Source organism: Gopherus flavomarginatus, chromosome 3 (assembly GCF_025201925.1).
Source record: "Gopherus flavomarginatus isolate rGopFla2 chromosome 3, rGopFla2.mat.asm, whole genome shotgun sequence".
NCBI classification, from domain to species: Eukaryota; Metazoa; Chordata; order Testudines; family Testudinidae; genus Gopherus; species Gopherus flavomarginatus.
Window position 1 is genome coordinate 168,753,406 of NC_066619.1, and position 25,882 is coordinate 168,779,287.

The following is a 25,882-nucleotide window of genomic DNA, read 5'->3' on the forward strand; positions in this document are numbered from 1 at the left end:
TACCCAAGAGTTCTGAGGAAACTCAAATATTAAACTGCAGAACTATTAACGATGGTATACACCCTATCGCTTAAATCAGCTTCTGTATCAATGACTGGAGGATAGGAAATATGACACCAATTTCTTAAAAAGGCTCCAGAGGCATTCCTGGCAATTGGTATCAGGCAAATTGATTGAAACTATAGTAAAGAAAAGAATTATCAGATACATAGATGAAGATGAATATTATCACTATATTTGAAAACTCCTGGCAATCGGTGGAGGTCCCGGATGACTGGAAAAAGGCTAATGTAGTACCCATCTTTGAAAAAAGGAAGGAGAAGGATCCAGGGAACTACAGGTCAGTCAGCCTCACAGAACAATCATGGAGCAGGTCCTCAAGGAATCAATTCTGATGCACTTGGAGGAGAAGAAAGTGATCAGAAACAGTCAGCATGGATTCACTAAGGGCAAGTCATGCCTGACTAACCTAATTGCCTTCTATGAGGAGATAACTGGCTCTGTGGATGAGGGGAAAGCAGTGGACATTTTATTCTTTGACTTTAGCAAAGCTTTTAATATGGTCTCCTACAGTATTCTTGCCGGCAAGTTAAAGACATATGGGCTGGATGAATGGACTATCAGATGGATAGAAAGCTGGCTAGATCGTCGGGCTCAATGGGTAGAGAACAATGGCACCATGTCTGGTTGGCAGCCAGTATTAAGCGGAGTGCCCCAAAGGTCGGTCCTGGGGACGGTTTTGTTCAATATCTTCATTAATGATCTGGAGGATGGCGTGGACTGCACCCTCAGCAAGTTTGCAGATGACACTAAATTGGGAGGAGCGGTAGATACGCTGGAGGATAGGGACAGGATACAGAGAGACCTAGACAAATTAGAGGATTGGGCCAAAGGAAATCTGATGAGTTCAACAAGGACAAGTGCAGAGTCCTGCACTTAGGATGGAAGAATCCCATGCACTGTTACAGACTAGGGACCGAGTGGCTAGGCAGCAGTCCAGCAGAAAAGGACTAGGGGTTACAGTGGACGAGAAGCTAGATTTGAGTCAGTGGGCCCTTGTTGCCAAGAAGGCTAATGGCATTTTGGGCTGTGTAAGTAGGGATATTGCCAGCAGATCGAGGGACATGATCATTCCCCTCTATTCAACATTGGTGGGGCCTCATCTGGAGTACTGTGTCTAGTTTTGGGCCCCACACCACAAGAAGGATGAGGAAAAATTGGAAAGAGTCCAGCAGATGGCAACAAAAATTATTAGGGAGCTGGAATACACATGACTTATGAGGAGAGGCTGAGAGAACTGGGATTGTTTAGTCTGCAGAAGAGAGGAATGAGGGGGGATTTGATAGTTACTTTCAACAACCTGAAAGGGGGTTCCAAAGAGGATGGATCTAGACTGTTCTCAGTGGTACCAGATGACAGAACAAGGAGTAATTGTCTCAGGTTGCAGTGGGGGAGGTTTAGGCTCGATATTAGGAAAAACTTTTTCATTAGGAGGGTGGTGAAGTACTGGAATGGGTACCTTGGGAGGTGGTGGAATCTCCTTCCTTACAGGTTTTTAAAGTCAGGCTTGACGAAGCCCTGGCTGGGATGATTTAGTTGGGGATTGGTCCTGCTTTGAGCAGGTGGTTGGACTAGATGACCTCCTGAGGTCCCTTCCAACCCTGATATTCTAAGATTCTATGATTTGTTGGGGAAGAACATCAACATGACTTTTGTAAAGGGAAATCATGCCTCACCAATGTACTAGAATTCTTTGGGAGGATCAACAAACATGTGGACAAGGGTGATTCGGTGATACAGTGCACTTGGACTTTCAGAAAGCCTTTGACAAGGCCCCTCACCAAAGGCTCTTAAGCAAAGTAAGCAGTCATGGGATAAGAGGGAAAGTCCTCCCAATAACTGGTTAAAAGACAGGAAACAAAGTGTAGGAGTAAATGGTGAATTTTCAGACTGGAGAGAGGTAAACAGTGGTGTCCTCCAGGGATTTGTACTGGGACCAGTGCTGTTCAACATATTCACAAAGGATCTAGAAAAATGGGGTAAATAGTGAGGTGGACAACAAAATGGTAGATGTAATTCAGTGGTGATACATGCAAAGTAATGGAAAACATAATCCCAACTACATATAAAAAATAAGCTCTAAATTAGCTGTTACCACTCGAGAAAGATCTTGAAGTCATCATGAATAGTTCTCTGAAAACATCTATTCAATGTGCAGCAAAAGTCAAAAAAGCTAACAGAATGTTAGCAACCACTAGGAAAGGGATAGATAATACGATATAAAATATCACACTACTACTACTATATAAATCCATGGTGCTCTCACACCTTGAATGATCCGCGCAGTTCTGATCACCCCATCTCAAAAAGGAAACATTAGAATTGGAAAAGCTGCAGAGAAGGGCAACAAAAATGATTAATGGTATGAAAGCTTTCATATGAGGAGAGATAAAAAGACTGACTTTTCAGCTTGGAAAAGAGACAACTAAGGGTGGATGTGACAGAGGTATATAAAATCGTGCATGGGGTGGAGATAGTCCATAAGGAAGTGTTATTTACCCCTTTGCAAGAAGCAGGGATCACCCAATGAAATTAAAAAGCAGCAGGTTTAAAACAAACAAAAGGAAGGACTTCTTCACACAATACACAGTCAACCTGCGGAACTCATTGCCACTGGATGTTGTGAAGACCAAAACTATAACAGGGTTCAAAAAGGAATTAGATAAGTCCTGGAGGATAGGTCCAGTAATGGTTATTAGCCAAGATGGTCAGGGATGCAACCTCATGCTTGGGTGTCCCTAAGCCTCTGATGGCCAAAGCTGGGAGTGAATGACAGGGGATGGATCACTCTATGATTGCCTGTTCTGTTCATTCCCTTCTGAAGCACCTGGCACTGGCTGCTGTCAGAAGACAGGACATGGGGCTAGATGGACTATTGGTCTGACCCAGTATAGCCATTATTATATACACCAAATTCTGGGATGGCAGCTGGTACTAGTGCTGCCTTTTCCCTTTGTCTAGAGCTCTAGCTCTCTACTTATCATGCAGGATGCTCTGTGGCGACTGGGAGCATCTCAGTTCCATTGGCTCTGTGTGATTATACATGTTTAAAGATTTTAGCAGCAAGCTACTAACTAACAAGCTTTTAAAATGACAGTTTTCATAGTCTTATAACGCTGCCAAATCTGGGTGGATTTTAATGGGAAAAGCAAAGGAAACTACCCCCTATTAATCCAAGAACTTTGCTCTGCCAAATTCCAAATGTCTGTTTCAAATCATGAAGGTGTTTGAGCTCTTCAAAAGAAGGGTGGGTTGGTTGGCTTTAACATTAGCAAACTACCTATTTTTCAGTGGCTTCAGTCTCAGAAATGGCTGAACTGTTTTCATTTAAACTTTCACGCATAAAAGAAATTCATCCTGAGGCAGAGAAGAAACCTGCAAAATTTCAGCCTTAATAACTAAAGTTTGGCAAAAAAGTAAGCAACTAAAAAAACTCCATTATATGGCAACTCAATCCAAGCACTGGAGCGGAATGCAGTCTAATTTGCTGGATTTGTTCATCTACCTTGTAGTAAATACAGTTCTTTTATATTGTATTCTGCTACATTATTGTCTAATAATATGCAATGTTGGATAATGCTGTGTTGTCAAGTTATAATGGATACACAAAGAAGCAAAATTAACGTTAGTATGAGAATTAGAACTCTAAATTTCCTGACATTTGAGATATTCTCAACCTGAATGCCACATTTATATATTATATATATATATATATATATATATATATATATATATATATATATATTCCTAAATCCTAACTACACATACATACACTATTCTGAGTTGCGTCAGGTAGGTTAAAACATATTCATGCTCCAGTTCTTTCAGTCTCTATTTAAATCTTCCCCAAGGGTCTTTCTGTTTTATTAATTCTGAGGTAGATTATGGGAAAATCTAATATTTACTCCCTGGAAATTTATTCCTACTTTCTTCTCAGGATTGTTATTGTGATTGCTGGCAGCCAATCAGGGAAATAGGATGAGTAGATAGTTGGAATTCATCTTTCTTTATACTTAATTTTTAACAACTTTTCACCAGTAACAAATACAAAATGGAATTTAAGAATCCACAATAAACAGCAGTCAAACACTTTCCTAGATATTTTTAACATTTTTGGCAAGACATTCAGAATTTTATTTTGTATACAGATAATCTATCCTGCAGTATTCTTGTTTTGTCTAGCCCCATTTGGATGCAGTTGAAGGAAAAAATAAAAGTGTTATATCAGCTTTCTGACAAAGGTGATTTCAGGTTGGGGGGTGAACGGGGAGAGGAAACATATGATGCAACCCTACAAATGTTAGTATTTGTATTTAAACTATAAGAACTACTGTGAGGTTGGAGAAGTCCTGCAAAACCTTTCTCCTAGGAAGCTCTTTTTCTCAAAACCGTACATATGAATTCCCAGGCAAAAACTATGGTAAACTGGAATTATGTTTGAGAGTGCAGTAATTTAAGATAAATACATTTCAGGGATGTTATACTTGTCCCAAAACCAAACATTCTAAATCCTGGAAATTCAGAGTGAAGGTTAAACTGAAAAGAAATCCAAATACATTAAGGGATAGAAATTCAGATTTAGGCTACGTCTACACTACAAAGTTAATTCAATTTAAGTTATGCCAACGTTCATCCACCACTGTAATTAAACCACTGCTGCACATCCACCCACGCATTTTGTAGTGGCGGAGCACATCCACAGTGGGTGCTCTTGCATCGACACAGAGAGCAGTACACTGTGGGTAGCTATCCCACTGTGCAACTTGCCGCCATCTGCCATTGGGTGTTCTGAGACAGGTTTGCAGTGCTTCATGGCGGTGGACTCAGCATCCCATGATGCATTTTTCTCCACCTCATCATTCCACAGGCTTCGTGGAACATTTTGCACCACTTTTCAGTAGACGCTGTAAACTGTGCTCCTGCCCTCTATCAGAAAGCATGACTCCTGCACTACTCTCCAGTACTGCGATGAGCATTATGAATACAAAACAGCTGATCTTGCAGTTCTTTATGAGCTGTGAATCTGATGATGACAATGTGGTATCTGTCTTGTTGTGTGTACCATGAACAGAAACAAGACTGGCAAAGGCCCTGGAAGGTTTTCACCTTCCTCTGCAGCGTGGGGTATGGGGTCACTTGCTGGAGGATTCTCTGCACCTTGAAGTCTTTAAACCACAATTTGACGACTTCGATAGCTCAGACGTAGGTTAGGGGTTTGATACAGGAGAGAGTGGGTGAGATTCTGTGGCCTACATTGTGCAGGATGTCAGACTAGACAATCATAATGGTCCCTTCTGACCTTAAAAGTCTATGATTCTCTTCATTTAAGATTGCTGCTAGCATTCACAGAGCAGCTGCAAGTGGCAGACTGTCAGTTCTGTGCATGAAAAATAAGCACTGAATGGTGGGGTCATATCGTTATTCAGGTATGGGCAGCTATGCAGTGGCTGCAGAACTTTAGAATGTGCTCCTAGAGCTTGTCCCTGCCCTCCAGCACAAGGACACCAAAATGAGAGCTTCCCTCATGGTGGAGAAGTGAGTGGCAATTACTGTGTGGAAGCTGGCAACGCCAGGCTGCTACTGCATTAGTTGTGAATCAGTTTGGAGTGGGGAATTCCACCACGGGGGTTGCTGTGATGCAAGCGTGCAGGGCCATTCATCCCCTCCTGCTTTGAAGGACTCTTACTGTGGGCAATGTGCATGAAATAGTGGATGGTTCTGCGGTAACAGGATTCCTTAACTGGTGTAGAAACAGGCCCAGACCACCTTGTGATTGAATACATCAATAGGAAGGGCTTCTTTTCAATGGTATTGCAAGCACTGGTGGATCACCATCAACGTGGTCTGGTCAGGGAAGGTGTATTATGCACACATCTTCACGAACACTGGCCTGTACAGAAAGCTGCAAACAGGGACTTTCTTTCCAAACCAGAGGAGTCCCATTGGGGATGTGGAAATGCCAATAGTGATCCTTGCAGACCCAGCCTATCCCTTGCAACTGTGGCTCATGAAGACTTACACTGGCAACATTAGCAAAGAGCACTTCAACAAAAGGCTCAGCAGGTATAGAATGACTACTGAATGTGCTTTTGGCCACTTAAAGAGATATTGGCGCTGCCTTTTGGCAGGTTAGACCTCAATGAGGAAGTTTCCATCGCCATAGAAGCCTGCTGTGCTCTACATAACATTTGTGAAGCTAAAAGGAGAAGTTTCCACAGGGGTGGAGCACTGAGATGAATCAGCTGGCTGTTGCTTTTGAGCAGCCAAGTTCCAAGGCTGTTACAGGGGCTCAACGGGGAGTTATTTGAATCAGAAAGGCTTTAAAGGTGCATTTTGACAATGAGCCACAGTAATGTGGGTTTCTGTAATGCATTGAGCCAAGCATTGTTTTCTTGCACTCAAGTGTGAACCCTGTAATGACTTCACTGTGTGCAATAATTTAACAATGCAAATGCACTAATTGGCACAGACTACGAATTTCAGCAGCAACCACTGTATGTAGGAGACAAAGATGCACTCATTTTCTATTAAACACCAATGCAAACATTTCTGGAAGGAACATGAAAATCAAGAGCACATTTGCCAGTGAGGCTCTCACAGCTGAGTGTATGTCCAGCTGTCATTGTGAAACATCTCCATTAGGGTGGAGAGCCTGGGGCACCGCGACAACCCTGGAACATGCAAGGAATATGGGAGTGAGGGGAAAGACATGGAAAGCAGCTCTGTAGGGCTGCAGGAAAGGCGAGCACGGATGTGTTCTGCTTGCAGTTCACAGTCAGGGACCTCAGCATGTCTGTTTGACCATTGAGCAGCTTTATCATCTGCTCCTGCCTATTTCCTATCCTGACTATCCATTTGCAGATTTTCATTGATAGTTTCTGTCCATGCTCTCTGCTTGCAATCCAAAGCACCCAAGGTTTGCAACACCTTCTGAAACATGTCTTCTTTACTCCTCGTTTCATCTCCTTATCAGAGGGATCCACTCAGCCGATGTGCAGGATGAGACCCTCAAAGGCACGTCTGCATATGCTAAAGAAGCAATAGACCGAGCCACTATTGTGAGTGCACTCACACGCTTGATCCAAACAAGTTAGAAACACAACTTTTTCACTTTCCCGTGGCGCACAGAACAGATGCGAACCCCAGCCATGGTGAGTTTAGCCTGGGGGGCAGGGGAGATGAGGTTTCAGAGGGGTATCACTACAAGCCCCGAGGGCTACTACACCTCTACCCTGATATAACGCTGTCCTCGGGAGCCAAAAAATCTTACTGCATTATCGGTGAACCCACGTTATATCGAACTTGCTTTGATCCACCGGAGTGTGCAGCCTGCCCCCCCCCCCGAGCACTGCTTTACCACGTTTTATCCGAATTCACGTTATATGGGGGTAGAGGTGTATTCTGAATAGTGGCACTGTTTTCCACAGGTGGGGGTGATAGCAGTCGATATCTCACTCCTGACAGTAACCGAGGACGCAAGTGTGAAGTTCCTGCATGAGTGCCGCTGCCGACCAGATCTGTGTGCTGCTCGCTTATACGATCCTAACTTGCCTGCAGAAGTGGTAAAGTTTCCTACTGCGGAGGAAGAAACTTCAGCAGAGGATTGCAGATTACCTCCAGGAAAGTTTCCTAGAGATCTCTATGGAGGATTTCCAGGGCATGCACAAGCAATCTGCCTGTAGGTATTCCTGTGGCTTGCATGGAGCTGTGACTGCACAGCCTCCTCCTCCCCACAGAACCAGCAGATCCAACACCTCCGGTGTACTCCAGGCAAGTGCACATTTGCTGCAGGGACTCAGCATTGTGAGCTGGGCAGATGCTATGTGAGGTGTCCACACCAAGCAAACAGGAAGAGCAATTTAAAATATTCCCCTGGCTTTAATGAGGGAGGGGCACAAGCCTGTGTACCTGGCTGCAAGCAAACGAGTTCAAACTGGTGACCAGAGTTGTCAAAATGGGCATTGTGGGACACCTTCTGGAGGCCACTTAGGGCGACATAAGCAATGCAGTGTCTACACTGAAACTGTGTCACTTCAACTACATCATCTTAAGCACTATGCCTTTATTATGTTGCTGTAGCAGGAGAGTTGCATCAGCAGAAGGAGCACTGCAGTCTTTACACCTCCATAGTTAGGCCAACACAAGCTGCCTTATGTTGACTTAACTTTGCAGTACGATTGTCAAGCAATTAAAAAAATTAATTGCAATTATTCACACTATTAAACATTAGAATATTTTTCTACATTTTAAAATATATTGATTTCAATTACAACACAGAATACAAAGTGCTCACTTTGTTTTTTATTACAAATATTTGCACTGTAAAAAAAAAAAAAGTATATTTCAATTCACCTAAAAGTATTGTAGTGTAATCTCTATCACAGAAGTTGAACTTACAAATGTAGAATTATGTACAAAAAATAACTGCATTAAAAAATAAAACACTGTAAAACCTTGGAGCCTACAAGTCCACTCAGTCTTACTTTAGACCAGGCCTGCACAACATGTGGCCCGCGTGGGCTCACTGTGCGGCTTACGGGGGGCGAGTAGGTGGGCTCATTGTGCGGCCCGTGGGGGGGTGAGTAGGCAAGCGGCAGGTGAGGAAGGGGGGCTGAAGAGGCGGGCGGACAGTGGCAGGGAGTGAGGAGGTGAGCCGGAGGGGGATGGGGGGCTGAGGAGGCGAGCTGGGAGCATGGGGGGCTGAGGAGGCGAGTGAGGTGTCAGTGGCTGACCTGTTCTACTGATCTGGTCTGGCTCCCATCCCCTCTCCAAGGGTTGCAGCTGTCTGGAAGTGCCTGCCTTCCACGCCTTCCTCATTCACACCTCATTCACTCAACAGGGCAATTGATTACAAAGTGGGGGGAAGATCTTATTTTACTTCTAGCAAAAAGGCACTTTTCTTTTACCTTAATTATACTACCTTAGAGGCCCACTATAACATATTACCAAGGTTCGATACCGCTGTTTCGGTGGGGCAGCGCTGGAGGAGGAGGGTCCGTTTTCGCAGGGTGGGTGGTGCTGGGGGGGTATTTCAGGGGGGCTAGGTAGTGCTGGGGGGGTGTTGTGTTTCGGAGGGGGCTTGGCGGCACTGGGTGGGGGGGTCGGCAGGGCCAGGGGGCTTCGGCCCTCAGCTGTTTTCTTTGGAGTAATATGGCCCTTGCTGCTTTACGAGTTGTGCAGGCTTGCTTTAGACAATCGCTCAGACAAACAAGTTTGTTTACAATTTGCAGGAGATAATGCTGCCCTCTTCTTGTTTACTATGTCACCTGAAAGTGAGAACAGATGTTTGCATGGCGCTGTTGTAGCCGGCAACACGAGATATTTATGTGCCAGATGCGCTAAAGATTCATATGTCCCTTCATGCTTAAACCACCACTCCAGAGGACATGTTCCATGCTGATGACAAGTTCTGCTCAAAAATGATCCAAAGCAGAGCGGACTGACGCATGTTCATTTTCATCATCTGAGTCAGATGCCACCAGCAGAAGGTTGACTTTCTTTTTTGGTGCTTCGGGTTCTGTAGTTTCCACATTGCAATGTTGCTCTTTTAAGACATCTGAAAGCATTCTCCACACCTCGTCCCTGTCAGATTTTGGAAGGCACTTCAGATTCTTAAACCTTGGGTTGAGTGCTGTATCTATCCTTAGAAATCTCACACTGGTACCTTCTTTGCATTTTGTCAAATCTGCTGTGAAAGTGTTGACAGAATGTGGGTAAAACAGAAAGGAGACATACAATTCTCCCTCAAGGAGTTCAGTCACAAATGTAATTAACGCATTATTTTTTTTACGAGCATTATCAGCATAGAAGCATGTCCTCTGGAATGGAAGCCAAAGCATGAAGGGGCATATGAACGTTTAGCATATGTGGCACGTAAATACCTTGTAACACCGGCTACAAAAATGCCATGTGAACGCCTGTTCTCACTTTCAGGTCACATTGTAAATAAGAGAGTCAGCAGTATCTTCTGTAAATGTAAACAAACACGTTTGTCTTAGCAGCAAAGAGTCCTGTGGCACCTTATAGACTAACAGAAGTATTGGAGCATGAGCTTTCGTGGGTGAATACCCACTTCGTCGGATGCATCAGATGCAACAGGACTCTCTGCTGCTTTTACAGATCCAGACTAACACGGCTACCCCTCTGATACATGTTTGTCTTAGTGATTCGCTGAACAAGAAGTAGGACTGAGTGAACTTTTAAGCTTTATAGTTTTACATTGTTTTATTTTTCAGTGCAGTTATGTTACAAAAAACACTACATTTGTAAGTTACATTTCATGATAAAGAGATTGCACTACCATACTTGTCTGAGGTGAACTGAAAAATACAATTTCTTTTATAATTTTTACAGTGCAAGTATTTGTAATCAAAATAATGTAAAGTGAGCACAGTACACTTTGTATTCTGTGTTGTAAAAGAAATCAATGTATTTGAAAATGTAGAAAAATATCCAAAAATATTTAATAAATTTCAGTTAGTAATCTATTGTTTAACAGTGCGATTAACTGTAATAATTTTTTTATTGCAGTTAATTTTTTTGAGTTAATCATGTGAGTTAAAGCAATTCATGGACAGCCCTACTTTGCAGTGTAAACAAGCCCTTAGAACACACAAACCAACTTCAATCTTCCCTATAGGACAGCATGAAATAACCCTATGACTGTGAACAAAGCATTCAGTATTTGGAGCCCTGATTAGAACACACAGATTTTTGAAGAGATTAGAAATTTCCTTTCCCTCCTCACTGTAGTTCAGAATTAAAATTGACTGGGTGCTTAACTGTGCATAAAATGTTTGGATTTCTTTTTAATTTAACCTTAACTCTGAATTTCCTGAGTTTAAAATGCTAGGAAATTAGAGATAATTGGGGATAACTTGGGGATAACTACAGCACTCCTGTAATGAACTTTGCCCTAAATTATTGATATGCACTTTCATCTTAACATAGTTTTTGTCTGGGAATTGTCTTATTTTGTTTTTTAAATTGAAAACTTCATTCATGAATCATGTAAACAAGAAACCCAAAGAGAATGATACCATGTGATATTACTAATTATTTGAAGATATGAAGTAGAAGCCTTAAATCTTTTTAGTTTTACTTTGATTACAAGTTTAAATAGTAGGGTTGTTGCTGCTTTTTGCCAAACTCAGGTGCCATCAAGCAGTCAGAGCGTAGCTGAGAGTTAAGCTGGGTTTACAGCTGCTTAGTTTTAGAATAGCAAATCAAGGCAGCTGGAGTGCATACTCCAGTTTCCCTCTACCTCCTGTCCTCCAAATTTCTCCTGCCTTTTGCAACTTCCTAGATTTCCCTGCCCATACACACCTTTTTCGCCCACATTCCCCTGAACACACACACTCCACCTTCCCCTTCTTCCTGCATTCTCTTGTACATATGCACCCCATCTTCCCTTTCCCACCTCATACATTCCCCTGTACAGACATGGTGTACATACACGCTCGCCTCTTAGTATCACCCTCACTCCTGATTTCTATGGTGAGAATATATGATATAGCTTATGAAAAGAAATATTTAAAATAGTCATTGGTTGCCATTATTTTTCATGACTGAAGGTTTATCTGTCAGTAGAGGCTGTTGATTAAAATCTCCTTTCAAATAAATTCACAAGATTGGTCTCTTTGCTGACGTCATAGTTTGTTTCCCATCCTCTACTTGCCTCCCTGGATCACATCGTCAAAGAGGAGGAGTTGTTTTTTAAACATGTAATTCAGATAGAGCGATAATTATAGTGCATCCCCCTTAATTCATTCAATTTACAGTATCACTATGGACTCTATGGTTTACTATTGAATAAAAGATATATTATTTCTACTAATTCGATTAGTTCAGCCTTTTTTCCCCACTAGGTAAACCCAAAATCTAAAAATTTAGTTCTCTAAGTTGATTCTCCAGTAGTTTAATCCTTCAGTCATGGTCCCAGTTATACTTTGTAACCATGCTTTCAAAATATTTCAGCTTAGCTGCCATTTTATGCTAACGGTGCATTGCTTCCTTCCAGATGGTTCAGGGCATATATCAAGAACCACATTCTCACTAAAATTCATACATATTTTTGAGGACAACATTTCTATCTTGCTTCAAAATGAAAACAACCAGTAGTGAAGACCATCGCTTTATATGTGGAGGAAGTCCAGCAACTCTAAGTCAGACCTTAGAGGACTAAATTTTAATCTTAACTCTCTGTCAATCCACATGCAAAAAAAAAAAATTGTCCCCTTTGGTATAACAACTGCCCTCTTTGCAAATCTTGACATTTGGAAAAAAACTTTTTTATATTTCTCTCTTTTCATCATGCAATATTTTTACAGCACCATTTTCTGTCATTTAAAATATATATTGTCCATAATCTGATGTTTTCAAATACTAGAGAGTATTTTAGGATACAGTTTGTATGGGTAAAATTTGTATTTCTAGTTTTTTATACTACTAATTCCTCTGTATACTCACAATATGTTAATAAATTCATTTTGGCATTTTGGAATCAGGGCCGGCTCCAGGCACCAGCATTCCAAGCTGGTGCTTGGGGCGGCAATCTGCAAGGGGCGGCAGTCCTTGTTGTTTTGCCCCCAAGCAACGCACTGAATTGCCGCCGTGGACGGCGGGGGCAGTCCGTGTGCCCTTAGGACGGCACGTGCATTTCCACGGCAGCAGCAATTTGGCAGCAGCTTCTATGTTTAGCTGTCCACGGTGGCTTCAGCTAAACATAGAAGTTGTCACCGAATCGCTGCCGCCGCGGGAACACACCTGACGCCCTAAGGGCACACGGACTGCGCCCGCCGTCCGCAGCGGCAATTCACTGCGCTGCTTGGGGCGGCGAAAACAGTAGCGCCGCTCCTGTTTGGAATATAGTCACTAAAATCTCCCAGGCTGAAGTACACAAGTAAAGACTATTCACTTATAGCACCTATGCTCCTTTTATCCATTCCCCTTACCTCAGAACTGCCTTTTTAAAAAAACAAACAAACAAAACACATAGGCAAGAGGCTATGGTTTACCATTGGCATCTCAGACACTACAGAGCAATGACAGCAGTCATTTGAACAGAAGTGCTTTAGCAATATGCAGTTCTCACTTTCACTAAGGGGCCCACTTTTAGAATATTTTTTTCCCCACAGCTAACATTCCATGAGATTCAGTTTAGCTTTCATGGATTTGTTTTCTTAAGATCTTTGCAGTTGCTAAATCATTAAAGCCATCCATCATTTCTAAGGACTCTGTCCCACTCAAGGCCCAGGCATACTCTTACTCCTGTATGAAGTACCACTGAACTGGGACTAAGGCCCACATTCTACACTTAAGTATGTGCTTAACGTTACACACTTGAATAAGTGTTTGCAGGATAAGGATCAAAGTTATTGACTTCCCCTTCAGATACAGCATGAGACAATCCTACATGAGAAACTGTGGCCTGCAGTAAGTCAGATCTTTGCAACATGATCTCATTACTTCAAGATGCTATATCAAACAGCTTTTGTAGATTTATGCCTATACTAACACCTCAGAGGTATCCTGTGCAATTAGGGTTGGTACCTTTCTAATTGCTGGTAACTGGACCTCCAATACTCCACTCCTGCTCCGCCTCTTCCCCTCACTCTTGCTCTGTCTCTTCCCCCAAAGCCCCGCTTCTGCTCTGCCTCTTCCCACAAGGCCCAGCCCCAATTGCCCCCCCCCATCTCCCCCCGGATCGTCTCAAGGAGCCTATCTGCAGGTAGGAGGCAGTCCCAGCTGAGCAGGGCCTGGCATGGGTTAATGACCCAGTGTCTCCCCCGCCTTGCGGTAACTGGACTTTTGGTTCAGGTGCCATTTAGGGTGGCCAGGTCCCTGAAAACTGAAACCAAAAACCAGACTATCTGGGTAAAAATCAGACAGGTGGCAACCCACTGAGCAATTATGAAGCAATCTTGATCACAACAGGCCTCTGGTTAAAAATACTGTTTCCATCTCAGCACTGTAACTAAATATAAACATTTTCAAACTTATGATGCCCTACATAATTTTTACATTACTTGGACATTAACAAAAAAACTAGCAAAACCTCACTCCATCCACTATTTCATGTGAATAAAAGCATAATTGGTTTAATTCTTTTTTTAAAACCAACTGCTTCTGTTAATCATTGATACTTTATTTCATCTAATAAGTGTTCTCTGATAAAAATCCACCCATATGCCTCTAGTGCCCAAACCTTCCTAACATGAACCCTATTGTTCCTATATTGCATCCTAGCTGAAATATCTTTGCAGAACCTACTGGATTTATTTCAGAGCTCTTTATAATGCAGCACATTCAGCAGCTTTGATCGGCTGTCTTTTCCCCAAAGGTGGGAGAATAAGAAAGGATAGTCAGATGGAGATTTCCCTGAAGACTAAGGGTTTTCCCAATGATATGCAAAGATAGTGAAAACTGACAGTTTAAGGAGTAAAAACAGATTTGGCAGGTCTGCTAGGAGATTTACTTCACTAAAGAACGCAGTTCTGGATAGTTATAATTGATTACAATAAGACCAACTATCCTAGCTTCTTCCAAAGCTCTGGAAAAAATTACTTCATGGTATAATTCCCCACTCTGAACCTTAGTGTCCAAAAAAATGGGGTACCAGCATGAATTCCTCTAAGCTCAATTACCAGCTTAGGACCTGTAGCGCTGCCACCAACCAGGAATTCCAGCGCCTGGTACATTCTGGTCCCCCCAAAACCTTGCCCGGGGAACCCCAAGACCCAGTCCCTCTGGATCTTAACACAAAGAAAGTAAACCCTTTCCTTCACCGTTGCCTCTCCCAGGCTTCCCCTCCCTGGGTTACCCTGGAAGATCACTGTGATTCAAACTCCTTGAATCACAAAACAGAGAGGACAATTCACCTTCCTCCCTCCTTCTCTTTCCTCCTCCCAGACTCTCCCTGAGAGAAAGTAATCCTGGCACAGAAAGAAATCAGCCTCTCTCTCCCTCTTCCCTCCTTTCTCCCCACCAATTCCCTGGTGAATCCAGACCCAGTCCCCTGGGGTCTCACCAGAATAAAAAAACAATTAGGTTCTTAAACAGGAAAAGCTTTTAATTAAAGAAAGAATAAACAGTAAAAATTATCTTTGTAAATTTTTAAAAAATGGAATAGGTACAGGGTCTTTCAGCTATAGACACTGGGAATGCCCTCCCAGCCTAAGTATACAAGTACAAATTAAAATCTTTTCAGCAAAATACCAATCTGAACTCCTTTCAGCCAAATACACATTTGAACTTCTTCCAATCAAATATACATTTGCAAATAAAGAAAACAACCATAAGCCTAACTCGCTTTATCTACCTAGTACTCACTAGTCTGAACTTATAAGAGCCTGTATTGGAGAGAAACCTGGTTGCACGTCTGATCCCTCTGAGCCCCCAGAGTGAACAACAACCAAAACTAACAGCACACACAAAAACTTCCCTCCCTCAAGATTTGAAAGTATCCTGTCCTCTGATTGGTCCTCTGGTCAGGTGACAGCCAGGCTTACTGAACTTGTTAACCCTTTACAGTCAAACAGATATAAAGTACTTCTGTGCTATTAACTTTTCTTATCTGTTTATGACAGTATATATGTGTTATCCTTATATATGATAAATCTAATCTCAAACTTAGGCTAACTATACAAACTAGGTTATATCAGTAGACTTATAGGCAGCACACTTAATTTTTTACCATTTGAAAGCTTTTACTGGTTCTAGTGCTATTTTCTATTATATCTGTACAGGAAATTTCTCTCAAGCCAGTAGAATATTTGAAAAACAGGAGAAAATATTTAGGTGCACATAGAATATATGCAAGTCTGCTTAATAAGTATGCACCTACTCAAAAATCAGTGCAATGCTAAAATGCATTTATAATTTTCAAAATAAACTCTAAGTATAAACACACAATGTAAGCAAATTTAGAAATAAAGCAAATAACTTTTACTAAGGTAGGATCAAAATAGGGAAAGAACGAGTCAAAAATTCCTTAGAAAAGTTAGATGTCTTCAAATCACCAGGGCCTGATGAAATGCATCCTAGATACTTAAGGAGCTGACTGAGGACATATCTAAGCCATTAGCAATTATCTGTGAAAAGTCATGGAAAATGGGAGACATTCCAGAAGACTGGAAAAGGACAAATATAATGCCCAACTATAAAAAGGGAAATAAGGACAACCCAAGGAATTACAGACCAGTCACCTTAACTTCTGTCCCCACAAAGATAATGGTGCATATATTTAAGCAATCAATTTCCAAACACCTATAAGATAATAATAATAGAATATCAGGGTTGGAAGGGACCTCAACCCCCTGTTCAAAGCAGGACCAATCCCCAACTAAATTATTCCAGACAGGGCTTTGTCAAGCCTGACTTTAAAAACCTCTAAGGGAAGAGATTCCACCATCTCCCTAGGTAACCCAGTGCTTCACCACCCTCCTAGTGAGAAAGTTTTTCCTAATATCCAACCTAAACCTCCCCCACTGCAACTTCAGATCATTACTGCTTATTCTGCCACTGAGAACAGTCTAGATCCACCCTCTTTGGAACCCCCTTTCAGGCACTTGAAAGCAGCTATCAAATCCACCCCCCCATCCCCCAATTCTTCTCTTTTGCAGACTAAACAATCCCAGTTCCCTCAGCATCTCCTCAAAAGCCATGGGCTCCAGCCCCCTAATCATTTTTGTTGCCCTCTGCTGGACTCTTTCCAATTTTTCCACATCCTTCTTGTAGTGTGGGGCCCAAAACTTACTCCACAGTACTCCAAATGAGGACTCATCAATACCTCAATCTGCTGGCAATGCTCCTATTTATACAGCCCAAAATGTCGTTAGCCTTCTTGGCAACAACGGCACAATGTTGACTCATATCCAGCTTCTCGTCCACTGTAACCCCCAGATCCTTTTCTGCAGAACTTCTGCCTAGCCACTTGGTCGTTAGCCTGTAGCAGTGCATTGGATTCTTCCATCCTAAGTGAAGGACTCTGCACTTGTCCTTGTTGAACCTCATCAGATTTCTTTTTGCCCAATCCTCTAATTTGTCTAGGTCTCTCTGTATCCTATCCGTATCCTCCAACGTATCTACCACTCCTCCCAATTTAGTGTCATCTGTAAAATTCCTGAGGATGCAATCTACGCAATGCTCTAGATCATTAATAAAGATATTGAACAAAACCAGTTCCAGGACCCAGGGGCGGCTCTAGGCATTTTGCCACCCCAAGCACGGCAGGCAGCCTGCCTGCCACCCTCGCAGCGACCAGTAGAACGCACCCAGTGGCTTGCCGCCCCAAGCACGCACTTCGCGTGCTGATGCCCGGAGCCGCCCCTGCCAGGACCGATCTTTGGGGTACTGCACTTGACACTGGCTGACAACTAGACATGGAGCCTTTGATCACTACCCGTTGAGCTCAATTATCTAGCCAGCTTTCTACCCACTATATAGTCAATTCAACCAGCCCATACGTCTTTAACTTGCCAGCAAGAATACTGTGGAAGACCGTATCAAAAGCTTTGCTAAAGTCAAGGAATAACATATCCACTGCTCTCCCCTCATCCACAGAGCCAGTTATCTCATCATAGAAGGCAATTAGGTTAGTCAGGCATGACTTGCCCTTAGTGAATCCATGCTGACTGTTCCTGATCACATTCCTCTCCTCTAAGTGCTTCGGAATTGATTCCTTGAGAACCTGCTCCATGATTTTTCCAGGGACTGAGGTCAGGCTGACTGGCCTGTAGTTCCCTGGATCCTCCTCCTTCCCTTTTTTAAAGATGGGCACTACATTAGCCTTTTTCCAGTCATCTCGCGATCGCCATGAGTTTTCAAAGATAATGGCCAACGGCTCTGTAATCACATCAGCCAACTCCTTTAGCACACTCGTGTGCAGCACATCCGGCCCCATGGACTTGTGCTCATCCAGTTTTTCTAAATAGTCCCCAACCACTACTTTCTCCACAGAGGAATCATCACCTCCTCCTCATGATGTGCTGCCCAGTGCGGTAGTCTGGAGCTGATCTTGTTCGTGAAGACAGAGGCAAAAAAAGCATTGAGTAAATTAGCTTTTTCCCTATCATTAGGTTGTCTCCCTCATTCAGCAAGGGGCCCACACTTTCTTTGACTTTCTTCTTGTTGCAAACGTACCTGGAGAAACCCCTCTTGTTACTTTTTATCACCTGATAGCTGGAACTCCAAGTGTGATTTGGCCTTCCTGATTTCACTCCTGCATTCCTGAGCAATATTTTTATACTTCTCCCTGGTCATCTGTTCAATCTTCCACTTCTCGTAAGCTTCTTTTTTGTGTTGAAGATGAGCAAGGATTTCACTGTTAAGCCAAGATGGTCGCCTGCCATATTTACTATTCTTTCTACACATCAGGATGGTTTGTTTCTGCAACTTCAATAATGATTCTTTAAAATATAGCCAGCTCTTCTGGACTCCTTGCCCCCTCATGTTATTCTCCCAGGGGATCCTGCCCTTCAGTTCCTGAGGGAGTCAAAGTCTGCTTTTCTGAAGTCCAGGGTCAATATTCTGCTGCTCTCGTTTCTTCCTCGTGTGAGAATCCTGAACTAGACCACTCCCAGGTTCCCATCCACTTTTGCTTCCCGTACTACAGTAAAGACCTGTTTATGTGCGAATCCGCTTAACGTGTGGTAGCGCCATGCTTCCCAGGGCCTCCCAGTGCTACCTATATAACACGCAAGACTCGTTAACACATGCTACAGGAACTTGCCGTGTAGCGCTACAGATTTGCTCACTAACTCACTGACACAGAAATTGACGGGAAGTGTGGGGCAGAAATGTGTTGTGCGTCTTTACTGTCGACGGGTGGGGGAGCAGCAACTTTAAAGCACTGCCACGGCAAAGGACCCTGCAGCACTTTAAGGTCCCCGTTCCTTTGCCTCTACCTCAGACACCAAAGGGCAGCGGTGAGGGGTAGGGCGCAGCTGCCCTGGGGCCGGCAATTTAAAAGGTCCCGGAGCTCCGGATGCCACTACTGCAGCAGCAGCGTCCAGAGCACTGGGACCTTTTAAATCACCACAGGAACCCCAAGCAGCGTGGACCAGGTGGCCTGGAAGGGCTGGCCAGGGAATGCTGACTCCTAGCCCGTTCCCTTCCACCTGAGGTGGCCGCTGCCCCATACCAGTAAGTGTTAAACCAACCTAATAGCTTTCTTTGACTGGGTAACAAGAATGTAAAGGGTGGGAGCGGTAGACGTGGTAAATCTGGACTTTAGTAAACCTTTTGATACTTTCTCGCATAAACTTCTCAAACAAACTAGGGAAATACAACCTATATGGAGCTACTATAAGGTGGGTGCATAACTGATTGGAAAATCATTCCCAGAGAGTAGTTACCAAGGACAAGGAATTTGTGCCTTGGGGAAGTTTTTAACCTAAGCTAGTGAAATATAAGCTTAGGGGGTCTTTCATGCAGGTCCCCACATCTGTACCCCAGACTTCAGAGTGGAGAGGGAACCCTGACTGCTCTACTCTGTGCTGATTAGACTTCAACTGGAGTATTGTGTCCAGTTTTGGGTGCCACATTTCAGGAAAGACGTGGACAAATTGGAGAAAGACCAGTGAAGAGCAACAAAAGTGATCAAAGGTATAGAAAACATGACCTGTGAGGGAAGATTGTTTAGTCTGGAAAAGAGAGGATTGAGAGGGGACATGGTAAAAAAGTTTTCAAGTACATAAAAGGTTGTTAGAAGGAGGAAGGAGAAAAATTGTTCTTCTTAACCTCTGAGGATAGGACAAAAAGCAATTGGCTTAAATTGCGGCAAGGGCAGTTTAGGTTGGACATTAAGAAAAATTTCCTAACTGTCAGAGCAGCAAAGAATCCTGTGGCACCTTATAGACTAACAGAGGTTTTGGAGCATGAGCTTTCGTGGGTGAATACCCACTTCCTCAGATGCATGTAATGGAAATATCCAGGGGCAGGTATATATATGTGTGCTAGCAAGCAAGCTAGAGATAACGAGGTCAGTTCAATCAGGGAGGATGAGGCCCTGTTCTAGCAGTTGAGGTGTGAAAACCAAGAGAGGAGAAACTGGTTCTGTAATTGGCAAGCCATTCACAGTCTTTGTTCAATCCTGAGCTGATGGTGTCAAATTTGCAGATGAACTGAAGCTCAGCAGTTTCTCTTTGAAGTCTGGTCCTGAAGTTTTTTTGCTGCAGGATGGCCACCTTAAGGTCTGCTATAGTGTGGCCAGGGAGGTTGAAGTGCTCTCCTACAGGTTTTTGTATATTGCCATTCCTAATGTCTGATTTGTGTCCATTTATCCTTTTCCGTAGAGACTGTCCAGTTTGGCCGATGTACATAGCAGAGGGGCATTGCTGGCATATGATGGCGTATATTACATTGGTGGATGTGCAGGTGAATGAACCAGTGATGGTGTGGCTGATCTGGTTAGGTCCTGTGATGGTGTCGCTGGTGTAGATATGTGGGCAGAGCTGGCATCGAGGTTTGTTGCATGGATTGGTTCCTGAGCTAGAGTTATTATGGTGTGGTGTGCAGTTACTGGTGAGAATATGTTTCAGGTTGGCAGGTTGTCTGTGGGCAAGGATTGGCCTGCCACCCAAGGCCTGTGAAAGTGTGGGATCATTGTCCAGGATGGGTTGTAGATCCTTGATGATGCGTTGGAGGGGTTTTAGCTGGGGGCTGTATGTGATGGCCAGTGGAGTCCTGTTGGTTTCTCTCTTGGGTTTGTCTTGCAGTAGGAGGCTTCTGGGTACACGTCTGGCTCTGTTGATCTGTGTCCTTATTTCCTCGTGTGGGTATTGTAGTTTTGAGAATGCTTGGTGGAGATTTTGTAGGTGTTGGTCTCTGTCTGAGGGGTCAGAGCAGATGCGGTTGTACCTCAGTGCTTGGCTGTAGACAATGGATCCTGCAGCAAAAAAACTTCAGGACCAGACTTCAAAGAGAAACTGCTGAGCTTCAGTTCATCTGCAAATTTGACACCATCAGCTCAGGATTGAACAAAGACTGTGAATGGCTTGCCAATTACAGAACCAGTTTCTCCTCTCTTGGTTTTCACACCTCAACTGCTAGAACAGGGCCTCATCCTCCCTGATTGAACTGACCTCGTTATCTCTAGCTTGCTTGCTAGCACACATATATATACCTGCCCCTGGATATTTCCATTACATGCATCTGAGGAAGTGGGTATTCACCCACGAAAGCTCATGCTCCAAAACCTCTGTTAGTCTATAAGGTGCCACAGGATTCTTTGCTGCTTTTACAGATCCAGACTAACACGGCTACCCTCTGATACTTGACACCATGCAAGGCACTGCATTTAGCCGTATGGAATGGAAATCCATCAACCTCATGAAGAAACTTGCACAAATACAGACAGATATCATCTTCCTTTCCAAATGCAAACGGATGGACATCATACCAAATGGACTAAAGGTAAAAAATCCACTGCTATCTACATACTACACAGACCACAGTGAGAGATTATGTCATACTCTATCAAAAAAACTGAGGAACCACCTGATCAGCATCCTATACAGCAAACAGGAAAACATCCAAAAAGAGCTCTCCAACCTGGAGACTCTCATTAATAACCAAACTTCTATACAAACGGACTTCACTAGAATAAGACAGGAGATCTACATTACTCACTTCACCTCTCTTCAAAGGAAAAAGGACTGTAAGCTGTCTAAACTCCTACCTGCCACATGGGGCCACAACAGTGGTACCCCTAACCCACCCAGCAATATCGTCAATCTATCCAACTACACACTCAGCCCAGAAGAAAAGTCTGTCCTATCTCGGGGACTCTCTTTCTGCCCTGCCACCCCCACCAACATGATACAGTTCTGTGGCGATCTGGAAGCCTACTTTCGCCGTCTCCGACTCAAAGAATACTTCCAGGACAACACTGAACAGTGCACTGATACACGGGTGCCCTCCCACCAACAGCAGAAGAAAAAGAACTCCACATGGACTCCTCCTGAGGGTCGAAATGACAGCCTGGACCTATACATTGAATGCTTCCGCCGGCGTGCACAGGCAGAAATCGTGGAACAACAACATCGCTTGCCTCACAACCTAAGTCGTGCAGAACGCAATGCCATCCACAGCCTCAGAAACCACCCTGACATTATCATCAAAGAGGCTGATAAAGGAGGTGCCGTTGTCATCATGAACAGGTCTGACTATCTAAAGGAGGCAGCCAGACAACTCTCCAATACCAAATTCTACAGGCCACTTCCCTCAGATCCCACTGAGGAATACACTAAGAAACTACAGCATCTACTCAGGACACTCCCTACACTAACACCAGAAGAAATCAACATACCCCTAGAGCCCCGACCAGGGTTATTCTATCTACTACCCAAGATCCACAAACCCGGCAATCCTGGACGCCCCATCATCTCGGGCATTGGCACTCTCACTGAAGGACTGTCTGGATATATGGACTCTCTACTCAGACCCTATGCCACCAGCACTCCCAGCTATCTCCGCGACACCACTGATTTCCTGAGGAAACTACAATGCATTGGTGACCTCCCAGAAAACACCATCCTAGCCACCATGGATGTAGAGGCTCTCTACACAAACATCCCACACACAGATGGAATACAAGCTGTCAGGAACACTATCCCTGATGATGCCACAGCACAACTGGCTGCTGAGCTCTGTGCCTTTATACTTACACACAACTATTTCAAATTTGATGACAATATATATCTCCAGATCAGTGGCACTGCTATGGGCACCCGCATGGCCCCACAATATGCCAATATCTTCATGGCCGACCTGGAACAACGCTTCCTCAGCTCTCGTCCACTCACACCCCTTCTCTATCTACGCTACATTGATGACATCTTCATCATCTGGACCCATGGGAAGGAGACTCTGGAAAAATTCCACCATGATTTCAACAGCTTCCACCCCACCATCAACCTCAGCCTGGATCAATCTACACGGGAGGTCCACTTTCTTGACACCACGGTGCAAATAAGTGATGGTCACATTAACACCACCCTATATCGAAAACCCACCGACCGCTATGCCTACCTTCATGCCTCCAGCTTCCATCCCGGGCACATCACACGATCCATTGTCTACAGCCAAGCACTGAGGTACAACCGCATCTGCTCTGACCCCTCAGACAGAGACCAACACCTACAAAATCTCCACCAAGCATTCTCAAAACTACAATACCCACACGAGGAAATAAGGACACAGATCAACAGAGCCAGACGTGTACCCAGAAGCCTCCTACTGCAAGACAAACCCAAGAGAGAAACCAACAGGACTCCACTGGCCATCACATACAGCCCCCAGCTAAAACCCCTCCAACGCATCATCAAGGATCTACAACCCATCCTGGACAATGATCCCACACTTTCACAGGCCTTGGGTGGCAGGCCAATCCTTGCCCACAGACAACCTGCCAACCTGAAACATATTCTCACCAGTAACTGCACACCACACCATAATAACTCTAGCTCAGGAACCAATCCATGCAACAAACCTCGATGCCAGCTCTGCCCACATATCTACACCAGCGACACCATCACAGGACCTAACCAGATCAGCCACACCATCACTGGTTCATTCACCTGCACATCCACCAATGTAATATACGCCATCATATGCCAGCAATGCCCCTCTGCTATGTACATCGGCCAAACTGGACAGTCTCTACGGAAAAGGATAAATGGACACAAATCAGACATTAGGAATGGCAATATACAAAAACCTGTAGGAGAGCACTTCAACCTCCCTGGCCACACTATAGCAGACCTTAAGGTGGCCATCCTGCAGCAAAAAAACTTCAGGACCAGACTTCAAAGAGAAACTGCTGAGCTTCAGTTCATCTGCAAATTTGACACCATCAGCTCAGGATTGAACAAAGACTGTGAATGGCTTGCCAATTACAGAACCAGTTTCTCCTCTCTTGGTTTTCACACCTCAACTGCTAGAACAGGGCCTCATCCTCCCTGATTGAACTGACCTCGTTATCTCTAGCTTGCTTGCTAGCACACATATATATACCTGCCCCTGGATATTTCCATTACATGCATCTGAGGAAGTGGGTATTCACCCACGAAAGCTCATGCTCCAAAACCTCTGTTAGTCTATAAGGTGCCACAGGATTCTTTGCTGCTTTTACAGATCCAGACTAACACGGCTACCCTCTGATACCTAACTGTCAGAGTGGTTAAGCACTGGAAAAAATTGCCTATGGAGGTTGTGGAATATCCATCTTTGGAGATTTTTAAGAGCAGGTTGGACAAACACCTGTCAGGGATCGTCTAGATAACATTTAGTCCTGCCTTGAGTGCAGGGGACTGAACTAGTTGACCTCTCGAGGCCCCTTCCAGTTCTAAGAATAAAACAGTAAAAAATGTATAACTGTTTTCAGTTCAACTTTCCTTTTTTCTTTCCACATGAATCTCTACGGGCTCAAATATTCTGCAATGCAAAATGAATACATAGAATTTTATAAATCTTTTATTTCAAAAACATTTCAAAGAAAGCCAAATGTATAACAAAAGGTATTTTTCTAATTAACCTTCTAAATAGATTTTAAAGTACAAGTATATTTAGTGGATCTTGCTGACTTCTAAGATGAGTAATGATTAGTAATAATCTAATGTAAGGTTTTTCATGCTATTCCAAAAAGATCATTTTAAACATATTTTCCCTTTCATTATCTCTAGCAATAAGAAAAAAAAGTTTGTGCCCCTTCGAATAAAATATTTTGCCTGCTGTAAGGCAACTTTTAAGAAAAGGCAGAAGGAAGAAATCAAATGAGAGAGCTAAAAGCTCAATGAACAGGCTACAGATTTTTTTTTTTAATCAAGAAAGTCTTCTTTCATATTTCAATATAAATTGCAATCTGCTTGTTCATTCTGTCTATACAATCTTCAAATTCCAGTGTTTCAATCTCACAATAAATTATTTTTTATGTACTAGTAAATAGCTGAATTGGCATTACCTTCTTTTCTTCCTGTAATACTATTACTTCATGATATCGTGGGACATAGGGTTCATATTTTTTCTTGTCTTCCTTTTTGATGTTGACATTCCAATAATGCAGTGCACTTTCCCTTTAGAAAGTTTAAAGAGAGATTTATGAGTCTCCAGTTTTAAATGCCTGAACATGTAAATACGTCTAGTGAAAGCCTTTTGTCCTTTGACTATTTAACAAACAGCTGCTGTTTGTAATATTTAATGAAAGCCAGGATTACTCATTAATGGGAGGGTATAAACATTTTGTACAATTACACTATAAACCTACAGAAGCCACACAAATCATGTTTCACTAAATTTGGTTTGTTACTTTTTCATATTCAAAACTATGTAGTCATTATCACAGGTTGAGTCTCTCAACAATGCAAAGGAGAAAAAGCTAAAAATCAAAGCCAGACAAGTTAGGATTTCTGTCCTATTAGATGTATATGCATTGAAAAGCAAAGCCTCAAGTGACTTATAAGGTTCTTACTTTAACTGTAGATTTAATACTGTAACTAATACTGTAATGTATTTATACTCTATTTATTTGCCTATTTATGGCACAAACATTTAAAATACTGAGAGACTTTTGCATTTTATAGTGGCAATGCTCAGAAGAGAACTCCTTTATAATTTAAATATAGAGAGGAACAGATTTCAAGGAGAGGCTCTTTAAAAAGATTAAAAAAATTCTATTGGTTACTTAAAATGTCATCCTCTTGCCTAGCATTCCAAGAGACCTACAGAAGGCTGGAAAACAATTAAATCATGACAGATACTTCACTAGCAGATTAATACCAAACAACCTGTAGCTAAGGAATGTTAAAATTAGCTGTAAATATTT

General features: G+C 43.0%; 1 protein-coding gene across 9 annotated transcripts in view; it reads right to left on the minus strand.

Moving 5' to 3' along the window:
* The window catches only part of STPG2 (sperm tail PG-rich repeat containing 2), a 446,863-nt gene that overhangs the window by 379,101 nt on the left and 41,880 nt on the right, over positions 1 to 25,882 (minus strand). For all 9 annotated transcript variants that reach the window (XM_050944043.1, XM_050944044.1, XM_050944041.1 and 6 more), the window contains one exon: positions 25,022 to 25,133. In XM_050944043.1, the coding sequence (XP_050800000.1) occupies positions 25,022 to 25,133 (112 nt within the window). The remainder of the gene's footprint in view (positions 1 to 25,021; positions 25,134 to 25,882) is intronic.